The 18,918-nt window shown below is 42.9% G+C and overlaps 1 protein-coding gene across 46 annotated transcripts in view; it reads left to right on the forward strand.

Moving 5' to 3' along the window:
* The window catches only part of Eri3 (ERI1 exoribonuclease family member 3), a 139,846-nt gene that overhangs the window by 61,579 nt on the left and 59,349 nt on the right, over positions 1-18,918 (forward strand). For 25 of the 46 annotated variants that reach the window (XR_002391723.2, XR_002391722.2, XR_015452622.1 and 22 more), the window contains 2 exons: positions 13,048-13,120; positions 18,428-18,462. Coding sequence is in view for 41 of the 46 variants with exons in the window: in XM_021250769.2 (XP_021106428.1) it covers positions 13,048-13,120; positions 18,428-18,462 (108 nt within the window). In the remaining 5 variants the exon portion in view is untranslated. The remainder of the gene's footprint in view (positions 1-13,047; positions 13,121-18,427; positions 18,463-18,918) is intronic. The other 21 variants (XM_087214802.1, XM_087214800.1, XM_087214790.1 and 18 more) reach the window with 1 other exon arrangement.

Genomic DNA, 18,918 nt, shown 5'->3' on the forward strand with positions numbered 1-18,918 from the left:
GATGCCCTGCGTAGTGGGGGAGGAGATAGGCACCTCTGGCTGACAGCCCTTCCTGATAACCAAATTCCAGCCCATCCATCACCGGCTACTCTCCTCAACTTGAGGAAAAGTGATCGTGAAAGGCGGGCTGTTCATCACCTGGGGTCTGTTTATCTCCTCTAGGTGGGGAATGGAAACAAGAGAGACAAAGAGCTGTGTTCCCAGCTAAGTACTACCCAGGCCGAGGTGGCTTTCATGTGCTGGATACAACTCTGACTAGATCAGCTTCCCAGACTGAGCTGTAGGAGGAGTGGGGCCTTTCCTGAAGCTCAGGATCAGTGTTTGTAGAGGAGCATAGGAAATTGTGGGAGTTCTGAGGTGCAGGACAGCTGGCCACAGCACCCTTTGAGAGTGTTTGTACTGGAATAAGCAAAGGTGGAAACTGTGGAAACAAGCTCATGTACTGCATAGGTGTCCCCTTTGCACGATCTTCTGTTAGGTTTCTCTAGGCCCACTTGTTCACTAGGTCTGGACCTTTGCCTCTGTGGTCTACTGAGGACTTTGAGAAGGACAGAACCTGTCTCCTGCTCCTCCATACTCCCTTGTCTGCTGATCACCAGAATGAAATAGTTTGCTCCTGCAGGTGAGCAGTGTGTGCACATCTATTGGGCACTAGGACTGACATATCATTCCAAGATCCGGGTCCCACAGCCTTTCCTAAGAGGCAGAAAGAGGTTAAAGATGTCCCCCTCCTCTTTAAGGGACTGCATCTGCTAAAAGTGAGTTGAGTTTATTTCTAAGACTTGAAGAGATGAGAGCACGTAGGAGTAATGTCTATGACCTTTTCCAGCGCAGGTGCCTCCTTTTTTCCTGGGCCTTGCTGCTGGTGTCTATTTGCGAGTCTGTCTGCATGGATGCTGCTGGTCTCCACTTAAACCTCTCCCAGCTCTCCCCTAGCTCTGTTCACCTAATCTTCAAAGCTGAACTTCTGCTCACAATGGCTCTACCTTGGCTTTACCCATTACCAAAGGGGGTGTTTCCTTAATGAGCTACTCTCTTTGGCTGGCGCCGAACTAGCCACACCTGTTTGCCATCAAGGCTGTCTGGGCCCAGCCAGAATGGCTCAGTTGCAGGTGGTGGGCCTGAATGAGGGGTGAGGAAGGTTGAGCTCCTTTTGCTTTGTGCTGTGTGCTTCTATGGAGGGGCACTTTCTTATACCCTTCTCCTCCATATTGTTTGCTATGCAAAAGGAATAGTAAGGAACTTGAGGAGTACCCCATCTTCTTTATCTTCCTGTTGCAGAAGTGAGGTGCCAGGCACCCGAGGATAGGGTTTGCTGTTCTGTTCTGATGATTTGGAGGGGCCAGTGTGATAAGAGAAGGGCTATGTGGTAAAATGCCAGGGGCACAGCCCATTTCTGGCCCCAGGCCCCACAGTATTTGAAAAGTAATCATGTCCCTTGGTTTAGAGCCCACAGACAGGACTAGGGTGGGGGAAGCTTCCTTAAAGGGGGCCCCTTGCATTCATGTGGCTGAAGGAAGTTTTGATTTGGTGGAAAAAAATCCTGTTCCTTTTTATGGCCAGGACATAATTGGGTCTTTTCTATTGGCCATCAGTGATGTCATTCGGACCCTCATAAAGAAGGGGAAATCACACCTGTGGACTTGGTGCATAAAATTTCATTGGGCAGCAGTAATAAGCATGACCAGATGATGTTTGGGCAGTTGGGGAGCTTTGTGCCCAGTGAATCCAGCTGCATGGAGACCTGGGCACCATAAACTTATGTGCATATTCATGCCCACAGGCTAGTCCAGGCCCCACTTCCAGGGCCCACGGCCAGTGGCTCTTTTCTTGGGATCAGAATCTGGTAGGAACTTGCAGCATTCAGATCCTTTGTGCTAGGGGAACTTTTGCCTTTTCCTTTCTAAATTGGTGGAACCATATACCCATTGGTTCCCTCTGACTTTAGCCTATATTCCTAAGAACCTGAAATGAAGATGTAACCTGCCTTTCTTAGGCCCCAGGCTTTTCCTTCCCAAAGACTGACAGGAGCCCTGAATGAACCCATACTGGTGGTGCCTATACAGTCAGAAGTCTTAAATTCCATTTCTACTTCTACTCTTGATTGTAGTATGATTGAGCAAATCTTTTTTTCTTGGAGCCTCAGTTTCCTCTTTTGTGTAGAAACTGAGGACCACTCTAACTCACCTTGCTCACAGAGTTAATCTCTTCATGCTAAGTAGGGGTGGGGTTGTGTGGTAGAGATGTGTAGCTATCTTCCCATGAGGAATTCAGGTTCTGGCATTTGGCTCTGTCTCTCATGAAGATGGGCCTGGGCTCTCCTACATTTATATTGCTTCTACCGTGAAGTCACAGAGCTGGGGCCATTTAGCACACCACTGAACAACCTGAATGTCTATCAGTGAATCTGCGCACTGTGTAAACATGGATGAGGCTGATAATCTTCAACCCTTTTGTGCTCCAGTTAGACATAGGGTAAAGAATGGCACCTAGGACTTCTGCTTAGCTTTATTTAGATATGGATGAGTTTCTAGCCTGGCAATCTGGTTTGTCCTTAGTGTGGCCCCTCTGGTGTAGGTCCACCTTCAGTCCTACTGAGCCATACCCTTCCTAACTAGTTGGAAATATCAACAGATGTTATCTACCCTTGAAATTCTGCTGATTAGGGAACTTGTTACCCCCCAGGACTAGCCAGAGCCAGTAGGATTTTTGGCCTGTGTTAACTAAAAGAATTGAGAGGTTCTGGGGTTGGCTAGGGGAAAATAGGTGCTTCCTGCCTTTTGCTGGCCAGTCCCTCTGTGCTGTTCCTGCCTCTGGTGGACCCCTTCACTCTTAGACCTTAACGTGATTTTTCTAAAATAACTGAATTTGGGGCCGGGGATTTAGCTCAGTGGTTCTGCCATCTACCTCGAAAGCGCAAGGTCTTGAGTTTGATCCCCGGTACCAAAAAAACAAAAAACAAACTGAATTTGGCATTTTTTTTGCACAAACTTCATGGATAAGGAGCATGATAGATAGAAGGGAATATTCAAACACATTAGTTTTGCTTCTCAGGCAACCACATTGTAGCCCCTAAGGCCACCTGTCATCCTTGAAAACCTTGCCTGGTTTCCTCAGATTGTTGGCCCTTTGTCCCACGTAGGCACATCTCTGGATACACCTTCATCTTCTTCACCTTTGCCAGAATTACTCTTCCAGAAAACTGACTGGTTATAGTTAATATCACTGTGCCACTTAGATGTTTGAAAGGAAGCTGTCTTGAAAGTGAGATATCTTGGATCTTATCAAAGTAAATCCTGGCGCTGAGTGTGGTGGAGCACACCTGTAATCCTAGCACTTGGGAGGCTGAGGCAGGAGGATCGCTGAGAGTTTGAGGCCAGCCTGGGCTACATAGTGAATTCAAGGCCAGCCTGGGCTACATAGTGAGTTCGAGGCCAGCCTGAACTGCATAGCAAGACCCTGTCTCAAAAAACCACACTCGCATACACACACATCCTGAAACCTGGAGGTCAACTTCCTATTAGTTAAGTATTTAATATATGTTCATAATGGGGCCATAGTTCTTGTCTTGCTGCTGGGTGGCTCTGAACCACTGGTGGTACATGCATGATTGTCCCATTGGGTGGCATGAGACAGTGCCATTGGGTGGTATTCACAAGCCATCTGATGGGACAGTCATATATGTGCCTCTGCTGGTTTAAGCTGGTGGGAATGTATTAAAGGGTAATAGAGGGGAGGGTGGACTGCCCTTCCACTTTCTGGGCAGTTGAGACTAGTTCACTAGTCATTTCAACTGGATTCTCCTAGTCAAACTTCCTAAAAAAAGAAGTTTGCACTTGTGGTCTATTCTTTCTTAACTCTCATTCATTTTTTTTTTTGCATTAAATTCTTTTATTGGTACATTGTAGATATACAACACAATTACATTTCTCATTGGGAATTGTACCTTTATATAATGCATCTTGGTTCTTATTTTTTCCCCATTCCTAGCCCTCCCTTCACCCCCTCCACCCTTCCCTATTTACAAAGACTTTATTTCCATTTTTTCCATTTCTCATCATTTTTTCCTTTCCCTTCTTTCCTTTCCCCTGCCCCTCCCACTACCCTTACCCCTTTGGACCTTTTCTTCCTATTTGACATTATCGATTATTCATTCCAATAATTGGTACATTTTAGATATACAATATAATGACATTCATCATTGGAAATTTGCACCTTTACAGACGAGATCGGGCGCGTTCAGGGTGGTATGGCCGTAGACGGAAATTTGCACCTTTACATAGTCTCTCTTGGTTCTTATTTTTCACCCTTGCCCAGCTCTTCCATCAACCCCTCCAGTCCTCCCTATTGACAAAGATTTTGTTCCTATTTTTCCATTTTCTCATATTAATCCCATTCCCTTCTATCCTTTCCCCTAGCCCTCCCACTTCCTTCCCCTTTGCCCCTTTTCTTCCTGTTTCACATTACCTGTTATACATTTAGTCCTTATTTACACTTTCAGTTTCTCACACCACAGAAACTATTCGGTATTTACACATGTGTGTCCTATTTATTTCACTCAAGAGTATCGCCTCAATGGGCATCCACTTAGCTATAAATGTCTCTAGTTTCTCATTTTTTATGGCTGAGTAGTACTCCATTTTATAAAAAACCCACATTTTCTTTATCCAGTCTCCAGTTGATGGGCATTTGGGCTGTTTCCAAGTTTTAGCTATTACAAACTGTGCTGCTATGAACATGGGTGCACATATATCACTGTGGTATGATTCTTTTAATTCTTTGGGGAAGATCCCCAGCAGTGGAATAGTGGGGTCAAATGGGACTTCTAGAGCTAGTTCTTTGAGGTATCTCCATACTGATTTCCACAGTGGTTGCATCAGTCTACACTCCCACCAGCAGTGGAGCAGGGTTCCTCTTTCCCCACAGCCCCGCCAGCATTTGTTATTGGTTGATTTCATGACTGCAGCCATTCTTTCTGGAGTGAAGTGGAATCTCAGCGTTGTTTTCATTTGCATCTCTTGAATGACCAGTGATGTTGAACATTTTTTCATGTATTTATTTGCTATTTCTACTTCTTTGTGTGAGAAATGTCTGTTCATTTCAGATGCCCATTTTTGGATTGGGTCTTTAAATTTGGGAGGTCTGATCTTTTTAAGTTCTTTATAGATTCGAGATAGTAGACCTTTGCCTGAGGAACAGCAGGTGAAGATTTTTTCCCACATTGTGGGGTGTCTCTTCACACTGCTGGTGGTTTCTCTTGCTGTGCAGAAGCTTTTTAATAAGAAGAGATCCCATTTGTTGATTGTTTGTGCTAGTTCACGGGCAACTGAGGTTTTGTTCATAAAATCTTTTCCTACACCGATGTCTTCAAGGGTTCTACCTAACCTCTGTTCCAACTGGTTCAGAGTTTCTATTTTAATATTTAGATCTTTAATCCATTTTGATTTTAGTTTAGTGCATGGTGAGAGATATAGGTTGAGTTTTAATCTTTGGCAAGTTGAAGCCCAATTTTTCCAGCACCATTTATTAAAGAGGCTATCTTTCCTCCAGTGAGGGCATTTGGCTCCTTTGTCGAAGATGAGATGGCTGAGTGTGTCTGGCATTGTTTCTGCATCTTCTAATCTGTTCCACTGGTCCTCAAGCCTGTTTCTTTTCCAGTACCATGCTGTTTTTATCACAGTAGCTTTGTAGTATAGTTGCAGGTTGGGGATTGTGATACCCCCTGCCATGTCTCTGTTACCTAGAATTGCTTTTGCTATTCTGGGTCTCTTCTTATTCCAAATGAATTTTTGGATTGTTTTCTCGAGGTCTATGAAGTATGCTGCTGGGGTCTCAATTGGAATTGCATTAAATCTATATAGCAGTTTTGGAAGTATGGCCATTTTCACTATATTAATCCTTCCTACTCAGGAGCAGGGGATGTCTGTCCATTTTCTGATATCATCTTCAATCTCTCTTTTCAGAGTGCCATAGTTTTCAGAGAAGAGGTCTTTGATTTCTTTTGTTAGGATGATTCCTAGGTATTTCAGTTTTTTGGATGCTATTGTGAAAGGAATTATTTGCCCTATTTCTCTCTCAGTGAGTCTGTCATTGGTGTAGAGGAAAGCTATTGATTTTTGTGTGTTGACCTTGTAACCAGCTACTTGACTGAATTTGGTTATTAAGTCTAGAAGACTTTTGGTGGAGTTCTTGGGGCCTTCTATATAGAGTATCATGTCATCTGCAAATAATGACAATTTGACTTCTTCATTACCTATCTTTATTCCTTTTATTTCTTTCTCTTGTCTAATTGCCGTGGCTAATGTTTCCAGAACTGTATTGAACCAGAGTGGTGATAGTGGACATCCTTGTCTTGTTCCTGATTTTAGTGTGAAGGATTTCAGTTTTTGACCATTTAGTATGATATTGGCTGTTGGTTTTTCATAGATGGCTTCTATCAGTTTGAGGTAGAGACCATCTGTTCCAATTTTTTGTAGGGTTTTTATCATAAATGCATGTTGGATTTTGTCAAATGCTTTTTCTGCGTCTATGGAGATAATCATATGGTTTTTGTCCTTGGCTCTATTGATATAGTATATTACATTAATTGATTTTCATATATTGAACCATCCCTGCATCCCTGGGATGAATCCCACTTGATCAGGGTGTATGATCTTCTTGATGATCTTCTGCATTCTGTTTGCCATTATCTTGTTGAGGATTTTTGCATCTATGTTCATTAGTGAGATTGGCCTATAGTTCTCTTTTTCAGTGGGTCTTTCTCTGCTTTGGGGATCAAGGTGATGCTTGCTTCCAGGAATGAATTTGGGAGTATTGCTTCCCTTTCAAGTTCATTGAAGAGTTTAAACAGTAGTGGCAGCAGTTCCTCTCTAAATGTGTTGTAGAATTCAGCAGTGAAGCCATCAGGGCCTGGGCTTTTCTTAGTTGATAAGTTTTTAATTACATTTTCAATTTCATTGGTTGATATTGGGTTGTTCAGAATTTTTAGGTCTTCTTCGTTCAACTTTGGTAATTTATATGTATCTAGGAATCTGTCCATTTCTTCTGTGTTGTCCATCTTATTGGCGTATAGGTTCTGGAAGTAGGTATTGATGATCCTCTGGATTTCTGCTGGGTCTGTTGTCATTTCACCCTTTTCATTCTTAACTGCATGGATTTGGGCCTTTTCTTTCCTTTTTCTGACAAGGTTGGCTAAAGGTTTGTCCATTTTGTTGATTCTTTCAAAGAACCAACTCTTGGCTTCATTGATTTTTCTGTATCGTTCTCTTAGTCTCCATTGCATTGATTTCTCCTCTCATCTTTATAATTTCCTCCCTTGTATGAGCTTTGGGGTTGTCCTGCTCTTTTTCTAGAAGCTTGAGGTTCAGCATCAGGTTGTTTAATTGGGCTCGTTCTGTTTTCCTAATATGCGTATTCACTGCTGTGAATTTCCCTCATAAGACTGCTTTCATTGTGTCCCATAGATTCCGATATGTTGTATTGTCATTGTCATTTAATTGAAGGAACTGTCTGATTTCTTCTTTAATTTCCCCTGTGACCCATTGGTTATTCAGAAGTGGGTTGTTCAATTTCCACGTGTTTATGAAATTTTTTGAGTTTCTTTTGCTATGGATCTCCAATTTCATTGCACTATGGTCTGATAATATACAGGGGATAACTTCCATTCCTTTGCACTTACTTACACATGTTCTATGTGTGAGTATGTGGTCTATTTTTGAGAATGACCCATGTGCAGCTGCGAAGAATGTGTATTCTGATTTTGTGGGGTGGAAGACTCTGTAAACATGTGTTAAGTTCATTTGTTCAAGAGTTCGATTGAGTTCTAGTATTTCATTACTTATTTTTAGTCTAGTTGATCTATCTATTTGTGACAGTGGGGTGTTGAGGTCCCCCACTACAATTGTATTAGTGCATATATGACTTTTCATGTCCATTAGTATTTGTTTTATATAGTTGGGTGCACTAGTGTTTGGTGCATAGATATTTATGATTGTCATCTCTTCCTCTTGGATTCTTCCCTTTACAAGGATGTCGTGTCCTTCTTCGTCTCTCTTAATCAGTGTTTGTTTGAAATCTACTTGATCTGCCAAGAGGATAGCTACTCCTGCTTTTGTTCGGGTTCCCGTCGCATGCAGTATTGTATTCCACCCTTTAACTTTCAGTCTATGAGTTTCCTTTTGAATTAAGTGTGTTTCTTGTATGCAGCATATTGTTGGATTTTGCTTCTTGACGCATTCTGCCAGTCTATTTCTTTTGTTTGGTGAATTGAGACCATTAACGTTGATGGTTATAACTGAAATGTATTGACTTGTCATTGCCATGACTTTTTCTTTTTATTGGGTTCTCCCCATTTACATTTAATTTCTTGTCATGCCAGATGGGTTCATTCTACTTTGCTTCCTGGGGTTGTGATCCTCAATGTCTGTTCCTAGGATACTGTGTAAAATTCTTTGGAGTGCTGGTTTGGTATTCACGAAGTTCCTAAGGTGCTCTTTGTCATGAAAGTATCTTATTTCTCCATCCATTTTGAAAGATAGTTTTGCAGGGTACATCAATCTGGCTTGGAGGCTGTTTTCTTTTAGGGCTTGGAATATGTCACTCCAAGCTCTTCTTGCCTTGATGGTTTGTGTCGAGATGTCTGCTGTGATTCTGATGGGCTTTCCTTTGTATGTGATTTGTTTCTTTTCTCTGACTGCTTGGAGAACTTTGTTCTTCTGTTGAGTTTCTGGAATCTTAACAATTATATGCCTATGTGTAGATTTTTTTGATGAAGGCTATTTGGAGTCCTATATGCCTCTCTTATCTGTATATCAAGCTCTTTTCCCCAACTTGGGAAGTTTTCTGCCATTATTTCTGTGAAGAGATTTTTTATGTCATCTCCACTCTCTCCTGTTTCTTCATTGAGCCCAATCAGTCTTATGTTATTCTTCTTTGCATCATCTAGCAGCTTCTGGATTGATTTCTCATGTTCCCTTATAATTTTGAAGCAATTTTTCTTTTCCTGGTCATTAATTGCAATCCTATCTTCTGTATCTGAAATTCTGTCCTCACATTGGCTCATTCTGCTGTGTAGACTTTCAATGGAGTTTTTCATGTCCTGGATATCTATTTGCATCTGTTTTATGGATTCCATTTGTTTCTTATGTTGGGATTCCATCATGTTCCTGAGATCCTCTCTAGATTTATTAATCATGTCTTGCACTAGGGGCACAATTTCTCCTGTTATCTGAGAAGTTATTTCTGATTTCATTTTTTCCAGATCCCCTTTTGTTGCCAGTTCAGTGGGTCCAGGTGGTTGAGTATCAGAGTGTTCCATCTCATTTCCCTTTGTGGTTACTGTAGGTGATCTGGAAGTCTGGTTTTGAGACTTATTTACGTGTTTTCTCATTTCGACTGGGGCAGGGGGCTGTTAGCGCCTGCACAGATTACCTCCTCTGAGCTGGGAGAGGTGGGACAGGGGCCGGGAGCAGCGGTAGGGATGGTGACCCAAAAGCCCTTTCCTGTGGGCTGGGAGCAGCTGGAGGGATGGTGGCGGGGAAACCCCTTCCTCTGGACCAGGAGCAGTGGGATGGTGGCTCAGAAGCCCCTCCCTGTGGGCCGGGAGTGGTGGGAGGGATGGTTGCCTGGAAGCCCCTTCCTCTGGGCCAGGAGCAGCAGGACAGAAGGTGGCCCAAAAGCCCTTTCCTCTGGGCTGGGAGCAGTGGGAGGAATGGTGACCGGGAAGCCCCTTCCTCTGGACCAGAAGCAGTGGGACGACGGATGAGAAGCCCCTACCTCTGGGCCGGGAACAGTGGGACTCAGCACCTTGGTCTGGTGGTCTGGTGTCCTCTGCGTCTTTGTAGTGTGGAATCAGGTGGCTGCCTGTCTGCAGCGGGGTGATTCCGTGTCTTCCGCGTGACTCAGGACCTCGTTAGGGCGTGCTCAGGCCTCATTCATTTTTTAGCACTTTGCAGGCTGCCTCTGCCCTCCACTATCCTGCCTACTGACACCCTTCTTACCAAGATCTCCTGTGACCTCATTACCAAGTCCAGTGGAGTTTTCTCAGCTTTCATTTTGTGTGACCACTCTATGACATTTGATACTAATGACCTAATTTTAAGCTTAAAAAATTGTTCTCTATATTACAGGAAAGGGAAGCATGGTTCCACTGTTTAGGGCATATGAAGTGGGATCAAAAGAGCATGTGACCTTGAGTGTCTGATACCTTTTAAATGTCCAGGGCCTGCCTTCCAGGAATTGGGGTGAGTTGGGTGAGCCCTGATGTATATGGTCTCCTGAGGAACTGGGGAAGGAGATAAGGGTAGATGGTGCAGGCAAGGAGACTCAGTGAGAAGCTTTCTAGGTTCTCAGATCTTGGAAGAGTTCCCCAAGAGATAAAAGTCTTGTTCTCTGTAATTTCTCAAGACATATACCTCAGACTCTATAGAGTTATAGGGAGACAGGTTTTCATTTAGTGTTTAAAAAAGGATATTCTAAAATTGAGTAAAAATGTAGAATGGGCTGCTGCTTATGTGTGGTGATGGTTTGGTAGAGATGGTTTCATTTTAGCTCAGTAAAATGTACAAGACATTGGCATGGACCCCCTGCCCACCTCACCTCTCATGGCTTTAAATTTACTTAAATTACATTAATGGTTCAGCATTCTATATCCCTAGTTAAGCTCTCTTTTTGAAATCAGATATCTAGGTGCTTTCTAGGCATCAAATTCTACGGCCAGATGTCTCCTAGGCATCTCAGACTCAGTAGACATTGAGTGCTTCCCAAGATCAGGTACTTAGCTAAAACTACACTCCCAAACTCCTGTGCCATTCCAGGGTTTACTAAGGGTGGAGCAGTGGGAAGAGTCTACTCCAGTTTGGACAGTAATGGGTACGCTGTATGCAGAAAATTTAAAACCAGTGACAAAATTGACCAAGTACAGCCTCTCTGGGGTCAAGCATATTCTCTTTGGCACTACCTCCTTTGTGTCTATCTCAGTAAGTAGAATGAAGCTAGCTGTCTTAATCTATTTTGTGCTACTGTAATAGAATACCTGAGAGTGGATAATTTATTTATTATTTGGTTTTTTGAGACAGGCTCTCTCTGTGTCTAGGCTGGCCTTGAACTCAAGATTTATAGTAATCCTCCTTCCTCAGCCTCCTAAGTGCTGGGATCACAGGTATCTTCTACCATGTCTGGTGAGACTGGGAAATTTATAAAGACCAGAGATTTATTTCTCACACTTATAGATGCTGGGAAGTCCAAGGTGAAGAGGCCTGTATTTAGCAACAGCCTTCTTGCTATGTCATCCCGTTGTGGAAGGCAGGAAGGACAGGAGTTCAGGGGGAGGAGAGAGAGAGAGGAAGGGAGGTACCAAAGGGCTCGGACTATTCTCTTATCAGGAATCCACTCCCTCTATAACTCTTGTGAGACATTAACCCTAACTACCTCTTAAAGGTCCCACCTCTCAACACTGTTGCATTAGGGATTAAGTTTTCAACACATGGGCTTTAGGGGACACATTCAAACCATAGCACTAGCCAAGGCATAAACCTTTGACATGGGCTGTGCAGCTTTTCTGTATTGGGCTCTGTGTGACTCAGCTTTCTGTTACCGTGACAAAGTTCCTGAGGTAATTCAGGAAGAAGGGTTTATTTTGATTCATAGTTTCAGAGGTTTTAGTCCATGATAACTTGGCCCTGTCGTTTTGGGCCTGTGTTATGGCAGGAGTGGCCTGTTTACCTCATGGAGGCTGGTGAGAGAGAGAGAAAGGGGCAAGGGTCCCAGTGTCCCCTTCTCTGGCATACCTCCAGTGGCTCGACTTCTTCCAAGTAGGCCCCACCTCCTGAAGGTTCCACCACCTCCCACTAGTGCCACAGGCTGGAGACCAAGCCTTTAACACACAGGTCTTTGGTTGAGAGTCAAAATTCAAATTATAGCAGGCCTCACCTCCCATTAGGTCACCAGGTCCTCTTTAACAGCTCTTACATGTTTCTTATCACTGTCTCTACTGCTACTATCTCTCGTCTCCTGGCTACCACTTTGCTTTTTCACTGTGTTGTTTTTGCTGCCTGCAGAACAGTCTTGGTAAATCACAACTGCTCAGAGGCTTGGCATTGCCCTGGCCACTTCTCTTAGGAAGAAAACACCCTGATCTTTCCTCTTCCACCTTTCCACATCTCCAGCTTAGTGCTGCTTTTTTCTTTCACCTTCTGTTCTTCTGAACACACTGAGTTCTTTACGTGATTAAATCTTATTTTTTGAACCCTAAGTTCCTGACCTTGTTGGACAGACATTTTTGGTTGAATTGATTTGTGTGGGCAAAACAACATATCAGCTAGAGGGGGAGGGAGCTGGTAAATTGTAATTTAAAGGAAGAAACAATAACAAACCTTTGATTTAAATTCTAACCTCTTCCTATCTCTCTGCATAGTCCTTTTTTATTTTTTTAAATTCTGAGATAAGCCCACAGCTGGAAGCTTAAAGGTGAACTGAGACCCTGCCCATCCATCTCTTTATTATGTATTCTTTCTCACCTCCTGTCTTGCATTTCTGCTTCTGTGCTGTTGATAAAAGGACAGCAGATTGGGGTGCTGGAAAGAACCTGGGCTTTGGAGTCAGACAGAATTGAGTTCAGTTTTTGGCACTCCCCGTTTTTTAGCTATGGGACCTCAGATGAGGTCTCTGAGTCTCATTTTCTTGTCTGTGAGATGTACACAATAGTGTACATTGTGAGTGTACATACAGCGTTGTTTTGAAGATTAAATATGAAAAACATAAGTAAGGTACTTAGCTTACTGTAGGCCATTAGAAAATAATGGCTGCTGGTATTATTTTCAGCAGCATCTCTAAGCACTCAGGTTTGGATCTGAGGGCTTGTTCTGGCGCCTGGTGTCTCTGGTGCAGGAGGTGGGATCCCTTTCTTGAATGTGGTGGGATCAGTGGTTAATGGGTTGGGGTCTTTGAGGTCCCTTTGTCCTGGAGTCTTTATTGGATGCTCTAGTTTAAGACTCTATACATGTGGGGACATGTGTGTGCCTAACTTGTTCTTTCTTCCTTTTCTTGTAGGCTCCCAGGCCAGTGCCAGTACTTGGGCTTGCCAGTGGCAGATTACTTCAAGCAGTGGATTAATCTGAAAAAGGTACTGTCTGAGGCCCACCCAGGGCCTTTCTCTGCTTCTCCTATGCCTCAGAGATCCCCTCCCATCTTGGTTGTCTTTCTTTTTTATTTTTTTCCTCTTTTTTCAACATCTCTTCTTCCTCTTCCCTAGCCAATATACACTAAAATGTTATAGTTATTTTTGGGAATGGGGAGCTTCCTGGGGATCAGGCTGCTGAGTGGAATGTGACACTGCCCTCATTGATGTCCCCCAGACCTACACAGAAGTCCTAGTTAAGGGGATTTTCCATGGCTGTCAATCAGATATGAATCTCTGAGCTGTAATATTTTGTTGCTAGGAGAAATGTGTTACTGGCTGAACCTCTGAAAGTATTCTTTTTTAAGTCCTCCTATGTTTGGCCTCTGAGCCTTCTGACTGGCCCTGGTATCTCCTTCTAGATGGGATGAGGAGCTCATTCAGGCTTATTTTGGCTCCACCTAGCCCCAGCAGACCTTGTTTCTGTCAGGAAGGGCCACAGAAACTAGAGCCCAGTTCCCTTGGCACCAGAAGGAGACTGGCTCTAATGCAGTAGCACTAAGGACTTGGAGAATTGGCACTGAGGCCAATTCCCCTGTGATGGGAAGGACCCTCTATAGCTAGAATAGTGGTCTTAGTACAGAATGAACCATTCAGAAAACTAGTGTTTTGCTGTACTTCCTAGGTAAATAGAAGAAAGGGTATGTAGGAACAGATTCCTTGAATCCCTGCTTTGGAGAGATCCTTACTCCTGGAGGCCCAGTCCACTAGGAGACTGACCTCCATAAATAATTCTGATAAAACAACAATAGCCCTGGAGCAGCCTCAGGAGCAGCCTCAGGAGCCTCACATCACCAGTCAGCTTAGGGACTCCTGGGAAGCTTGGAGAAGAGAGAACACATTGTGGTTTAGGATGGTGGTTCCCAGAAGGCTCAGAATAAAAGAGGCCATTGGAGGGTCAGCCTAGATATTGTGAGGATTTGGGTCATAAACTGTCTAATCAAAGAAGGTGGCATATAGATACAAGGAGAGAATGCTTTCTAGGCAGGGAGAGCAGTGTGCTTTTGGTATGTGTAGCTGAAGCTAAGTGATCATGCGGAAGAACAGTGGAAGAGAAGGTGTTGTAAGTTTGTTCCACACTGAGAATGGCTGTGGACTTGGTCCCATGCTTTGTGGGAGCATTTATGAGCTCCTTTGCTTTCTCCCAGTGTTCAGGTCCTTTGCACTCTGCCTTCTTTGTATACTTTGGCCCCCACTCGCCTCTCCTACTGATCTCCTGTGCAGCTGAGATACTGCCACTTACTACTTCTTATTTTTGGCTGAGCAGGCTAGGGTTTGTCATGCCTTTGGGGCCTGGCCTGTAGCCTTCCCTCTTCCTGAAATGTCCCCCAGTCGTCTTCATCAGGCATATTCCCTCTCCTTGAAGATTAATTCAGGTATCACTGCTGCTGAGCTTCTCTTGCCTGGAGGTTCTTTGGCATATGGGATATCAGTTAAAGCAGTTGGAACTTAAGTCCATGTGTGTTTCCTTCTGGACCTGTCCGTGTGGAGCAGAGACTATTCCTCTCTGTGTCCCATTAGACCAGTGAATATTGGTGCAGTGAATACTGCAGTGTGCAGTGAATACTGTAATTGCTGGCTTTCTGCTTCATCTTTGAGGACCAGCTCCACAGAGGCTCTCCCAGGTGGGCCTGGGTCGGGATAAGTGTGCCTGTATGGCTGGGCATTTACTCCTGGAAGACAGTATGCTAGCTGTCAGAGCTCATCTGAGGCTGCTTGTTGGCCTCAGCAAATGCAATGTGAAGGCCCGGCCAGGCGAGGCAGGCGCTGACCATGAACAATTACTCTGTGAAGTTCACTAGACTTTCTGGTGTATGGCTAGCTCTCTGCCTCTAAGTTCCTTGGCAGAAAAGCAGGAGAACAGCTGACCAATGTGGTAACATTGCTGCTCATGGCCACCTTAGTGCCATTGGGTCTGTAAAGGTGGAGGGAGGCTATCCCAAGCCTCTTTAACTTGGTTCTGTGCCAGAGTGCCGAGTTATAGAGGGAGAGAATGGATACAAGGGGAAACAGAGGACTCTATTCCCAGTTGGCCTTTGTGATTTCTTCCCATGAGATGAGCCAAGCAGATCTGGGGAAAACAAGGGGTGTAATTCCTTCTTCTCTGCCCTCCAGCCACCTCATGTTCTAGGTGTTCTAGCTCAGTGAGCAACTGTGACTGAACTCAGCATCGAATTTTCTAAGGCCTCTAAACTGAGAAGAGGCAACATTTTGACCTTGAGCTGCCCTCTCTTCTCCAAAAGTGGTATGGGCTGCATTGGGAAAGAGCAGCTTTTCAACAGCCAGGTTTCCATATCTCCTACCTCTACCTACTTCCCCTCTAGCAGAGTGCAGCAAGCCAATGTTTGCTGACATTTGGAATGCCATCGAATGATCTTAGACTTTTATTGAGCTGTCAGCTTAAAGAAGACTTGGGGCCCTGCTTCTAGCTCCCTCCAGGAGGTCAGAGCTGTCACTGAAGAACACACATGCATGCTCACTGTACACGTGCATGCACACACAGGCACATGTCCATACACAGGGGTACTCCTGAGTGAATACCCCCAAGTAAGTATACTTCAGATTTTATGTATATGTCATTACATATAGCTTTGTGTAGTCACATAAACGTAGCCACCTGCATAAATATTTGGAAAGATGAATGACAGACGTGAATGTACTTATATGTACATATTCATAAGGTGTAAAGACATGCACATATAAATATATATTTATAAATATATATATCTTCATCAATAAACATATTCTGGAATGCCTTCTGGGTGCCAGGTACTGTGCTAGGTCCTGGGGATATATCAGAAAAGATAGATATTGAACAAATAATTTTGATTGCATTGAGTAACACTGAATAGTTCAGTCATGGATTGTATAATAATTTAGTGGGGTGGAGTCAGAGAATAGTTTCCTGAGGAAGGATGTACAAGCTGAAATCTGAAGGAGGTGTTGGCTAAGCACAGGAAATAGTATGTGGGAGGCCTTGAGGTGAAGAGAAGCCTGGCAGCTTCATAGAAGCCAGAGATAGAATTTTGTCTTTTGTTCATTGTTCTATCCTGATCACTTTGAATGGATCCCAGAACACAGATATTTAATTAGTATTTGTTAAGTGAATGACTGCCTAAAGGACAGTGAGTATGGAAGAGAAGAGTGGCATGAGATGAAGTCAGAGGGAAAGGCAGGAACTTGTAGACCACACTTTGATTTTGACCTTTATCTTTAGGGCCAAGGGAAGCTATTAAAGGGCATTAGACATAGGAGAGGCACCATCTGATTTGCATTTTCAAAAAGCTCTTTCTGCAGTATAGAGAGAGTTTAGAGCAGACTTGGGAGACTAGTTACTGGTTTTTCTTAATGGGGGTGCATTTAACATTTTTGGGTAGGACAGATCATTAGATGGGTGACACTGCTGAATCTGTAGCATCCCCAGCCCATTCATTGCCCCTCTGTGAATCATTTTATACCAAAAATGATTCCTCTCCCCTCTGCACATACATTTCTAATGGATTAGCTGGAGGAGGGTGGTGGAAGTACTGTCCCTCGTTGAGAATTAGACCAATGCTATAGTCCAGGTGGAAGATGATAATTACTTGGATTAAGCTGATAGCAGTGTGGAAGGTAGAGAAATGGACTGATTCTAGAATGTTGAATGGTATGGTCAGTTTTGCTATAATGCAACTTATAGGTTTCTTAAAATTGCGTGCTGTGGAAAGTCTTACAATAAAAATGTAGTTAGGAGTATAACATTCAAAAACTTTATCAGCGACATGTTTAAAAATAAAAAGGATAAGAATGTAATAGTTTTACATGTTAAGTGGTTAAGAAAAACATAAATAAATGCCCCAGCACTTTACCTTGAAAAAGATCACAAGTTCGTTCATAAAAATGGTCATAAGAACGATCATAGCTTATTAGTTATTGAAGTGATGGAAGAAAATTGTGTGAAATCAGAAGGAAAGTTGTAACCAGATGGGTGTGGCCTGTATCACATGTGGTGATCTCCATGACTGGTAGGAGTGCATATGCACGTTTTGTATGTTTTGGCACAGCTCTGCCAGCTGGGTATAGTTTCCTGTGTTTCTCTAGTATATCTGGTGGACAAAATGATACATAAGCAAATTCAAAAGTTACATTCCCTTGGATTATTCTCTAATACATCAGTTACATTGGAATAAATCTGCTCATTCAAAATGAATGTTTAGCAACAGACTGTATGATAAACAGGAAGTGGTGATTGTTTGGCTGTGAGGGTCGGGTTTGAAGAACGAGACCATGATGATTACAGAGTTTATGATTTGAGCAACTAAGTTAATTGGGAAGAATTTACTGAAATAGTGGAAGAAGGAGAAGCTGTAGGATTAGAAGAGAAGATGAATGTCTTGTGGGGCATGTTAAGTTAGATGCCTCTGAGACATCCTTGTGAAGGTATTGAGGAAGTAGTTGAGTAGATAGGTCTGGGCCTCAGGGATGAAGTGTAGATAAGAAGCATCGATTTGGGGGAATTATTGGTGTGTGAGTGATAGTGAATGCATGGAAGTGAATGACATTGCTAAAGGAGAGCTTGTAGGGTGCGAAGAAAAGAAAACCTAGAATGGAACACTGAGCAACATTTGATAGAGGAAGAAAAGTCAGAAATGGAGAAGAAAGAGTGGTCACCAATGGTAATAATAATAATAATAGTTTTTTATTTATTGATTATATACTGTGTGCTGGGCCTGTCATCTTGGTTTGTTTTTTGCTGTTGTAACAAGATACCAAAGACTGCATAAACTATAAGCAATAGAAGTTTATTTGGCTCATAGGGCATCCTACTTCTGGGGACCACATATGATGACCTTGCTAAATCAATGTGGTAGAAGGCTTCTCGTGGCAAGGTAGCACGTGCGACAGAGAGGGAAAGAGGGTGAAACTCCATCCTTTCATAGCTAGCCCATTCTTGTAAGAATAGCATTAATCCATTCATCAGTGCCCCATCCCCTAATTACCTCTTTAATGCCCCACCTCTCTGTACTGTTAGAATGGCAATTAAATTTCAACATGAAGTTTGGAGGGGACAAATATTCAATCATAGCACCTGTATTGTCCTCTATACTTTCGTCTAGTACCCTTGGCAATAGATTACTTGAAGTGTAGCTAGTATGATGGAGGGACACATTTTAAATTTTCTTTAAATTTAAATTTAAAACCAAAACTTTTATATTTTAAACTATTAATTGCATAAAATCTAAGTACAGATTATTTCTTTTTTTTTTTTTTCAGATTATTTCTGATGAAGATTTAGTCTCCCACTTGAGGTGTGCTATAAAGTCATATCAGGTTTTAAAGACTTCGTATGAAAAAATGCAAAATATGTCATAATTTTTGTATTGATTACATATTGATTACATGTTGGCTGTTAGAAAATTTCAAATTTCATGTCCAACTCACATTATATTGGTATTGGACAGCACTGTGCTAGACACTGTGCATACATTATCTAAACTCTGCAGTAGGTGCTATTATTTTTCTTGTTTTAAGGTTGAGAAACTGAGGCATTGGCCGGGTGTGGTGACCCACACCTGTAATCCTAGCTGGTCAGGAGGCTGAGGCAAGAGGATCTCAAGTTTGGGGCTAGGGTGGTCAACATAGTAGGACCTTGTCTCAAAAACAACAACAACAAAAACAGCAACAATGGAAAACCAAGGCTCAATGTTTTCACACTAGTATATGGCAGACCCGGAACTGAAATTTAGTTTTTCCTGACTCTTCAT

This window comes from Heterocephalus glaber, unplaced genomic scaffold (genome assembly GCF_053883595.1).
Source record: "Heterocephalus glaber isolate CG9 unplaced genomic scaffold, H.glaber_assembly_v1.0 deba00001451, whole genome shotgun sequence".
In the NCBI taxonomy this organism is placed as follows: domain Eukaryota; kingdom Metazoa; phylum Chordata; class Mammalia; order Rodentia; family Bathyergidae; genus Heterocephalus; species Heterocephalus glaber.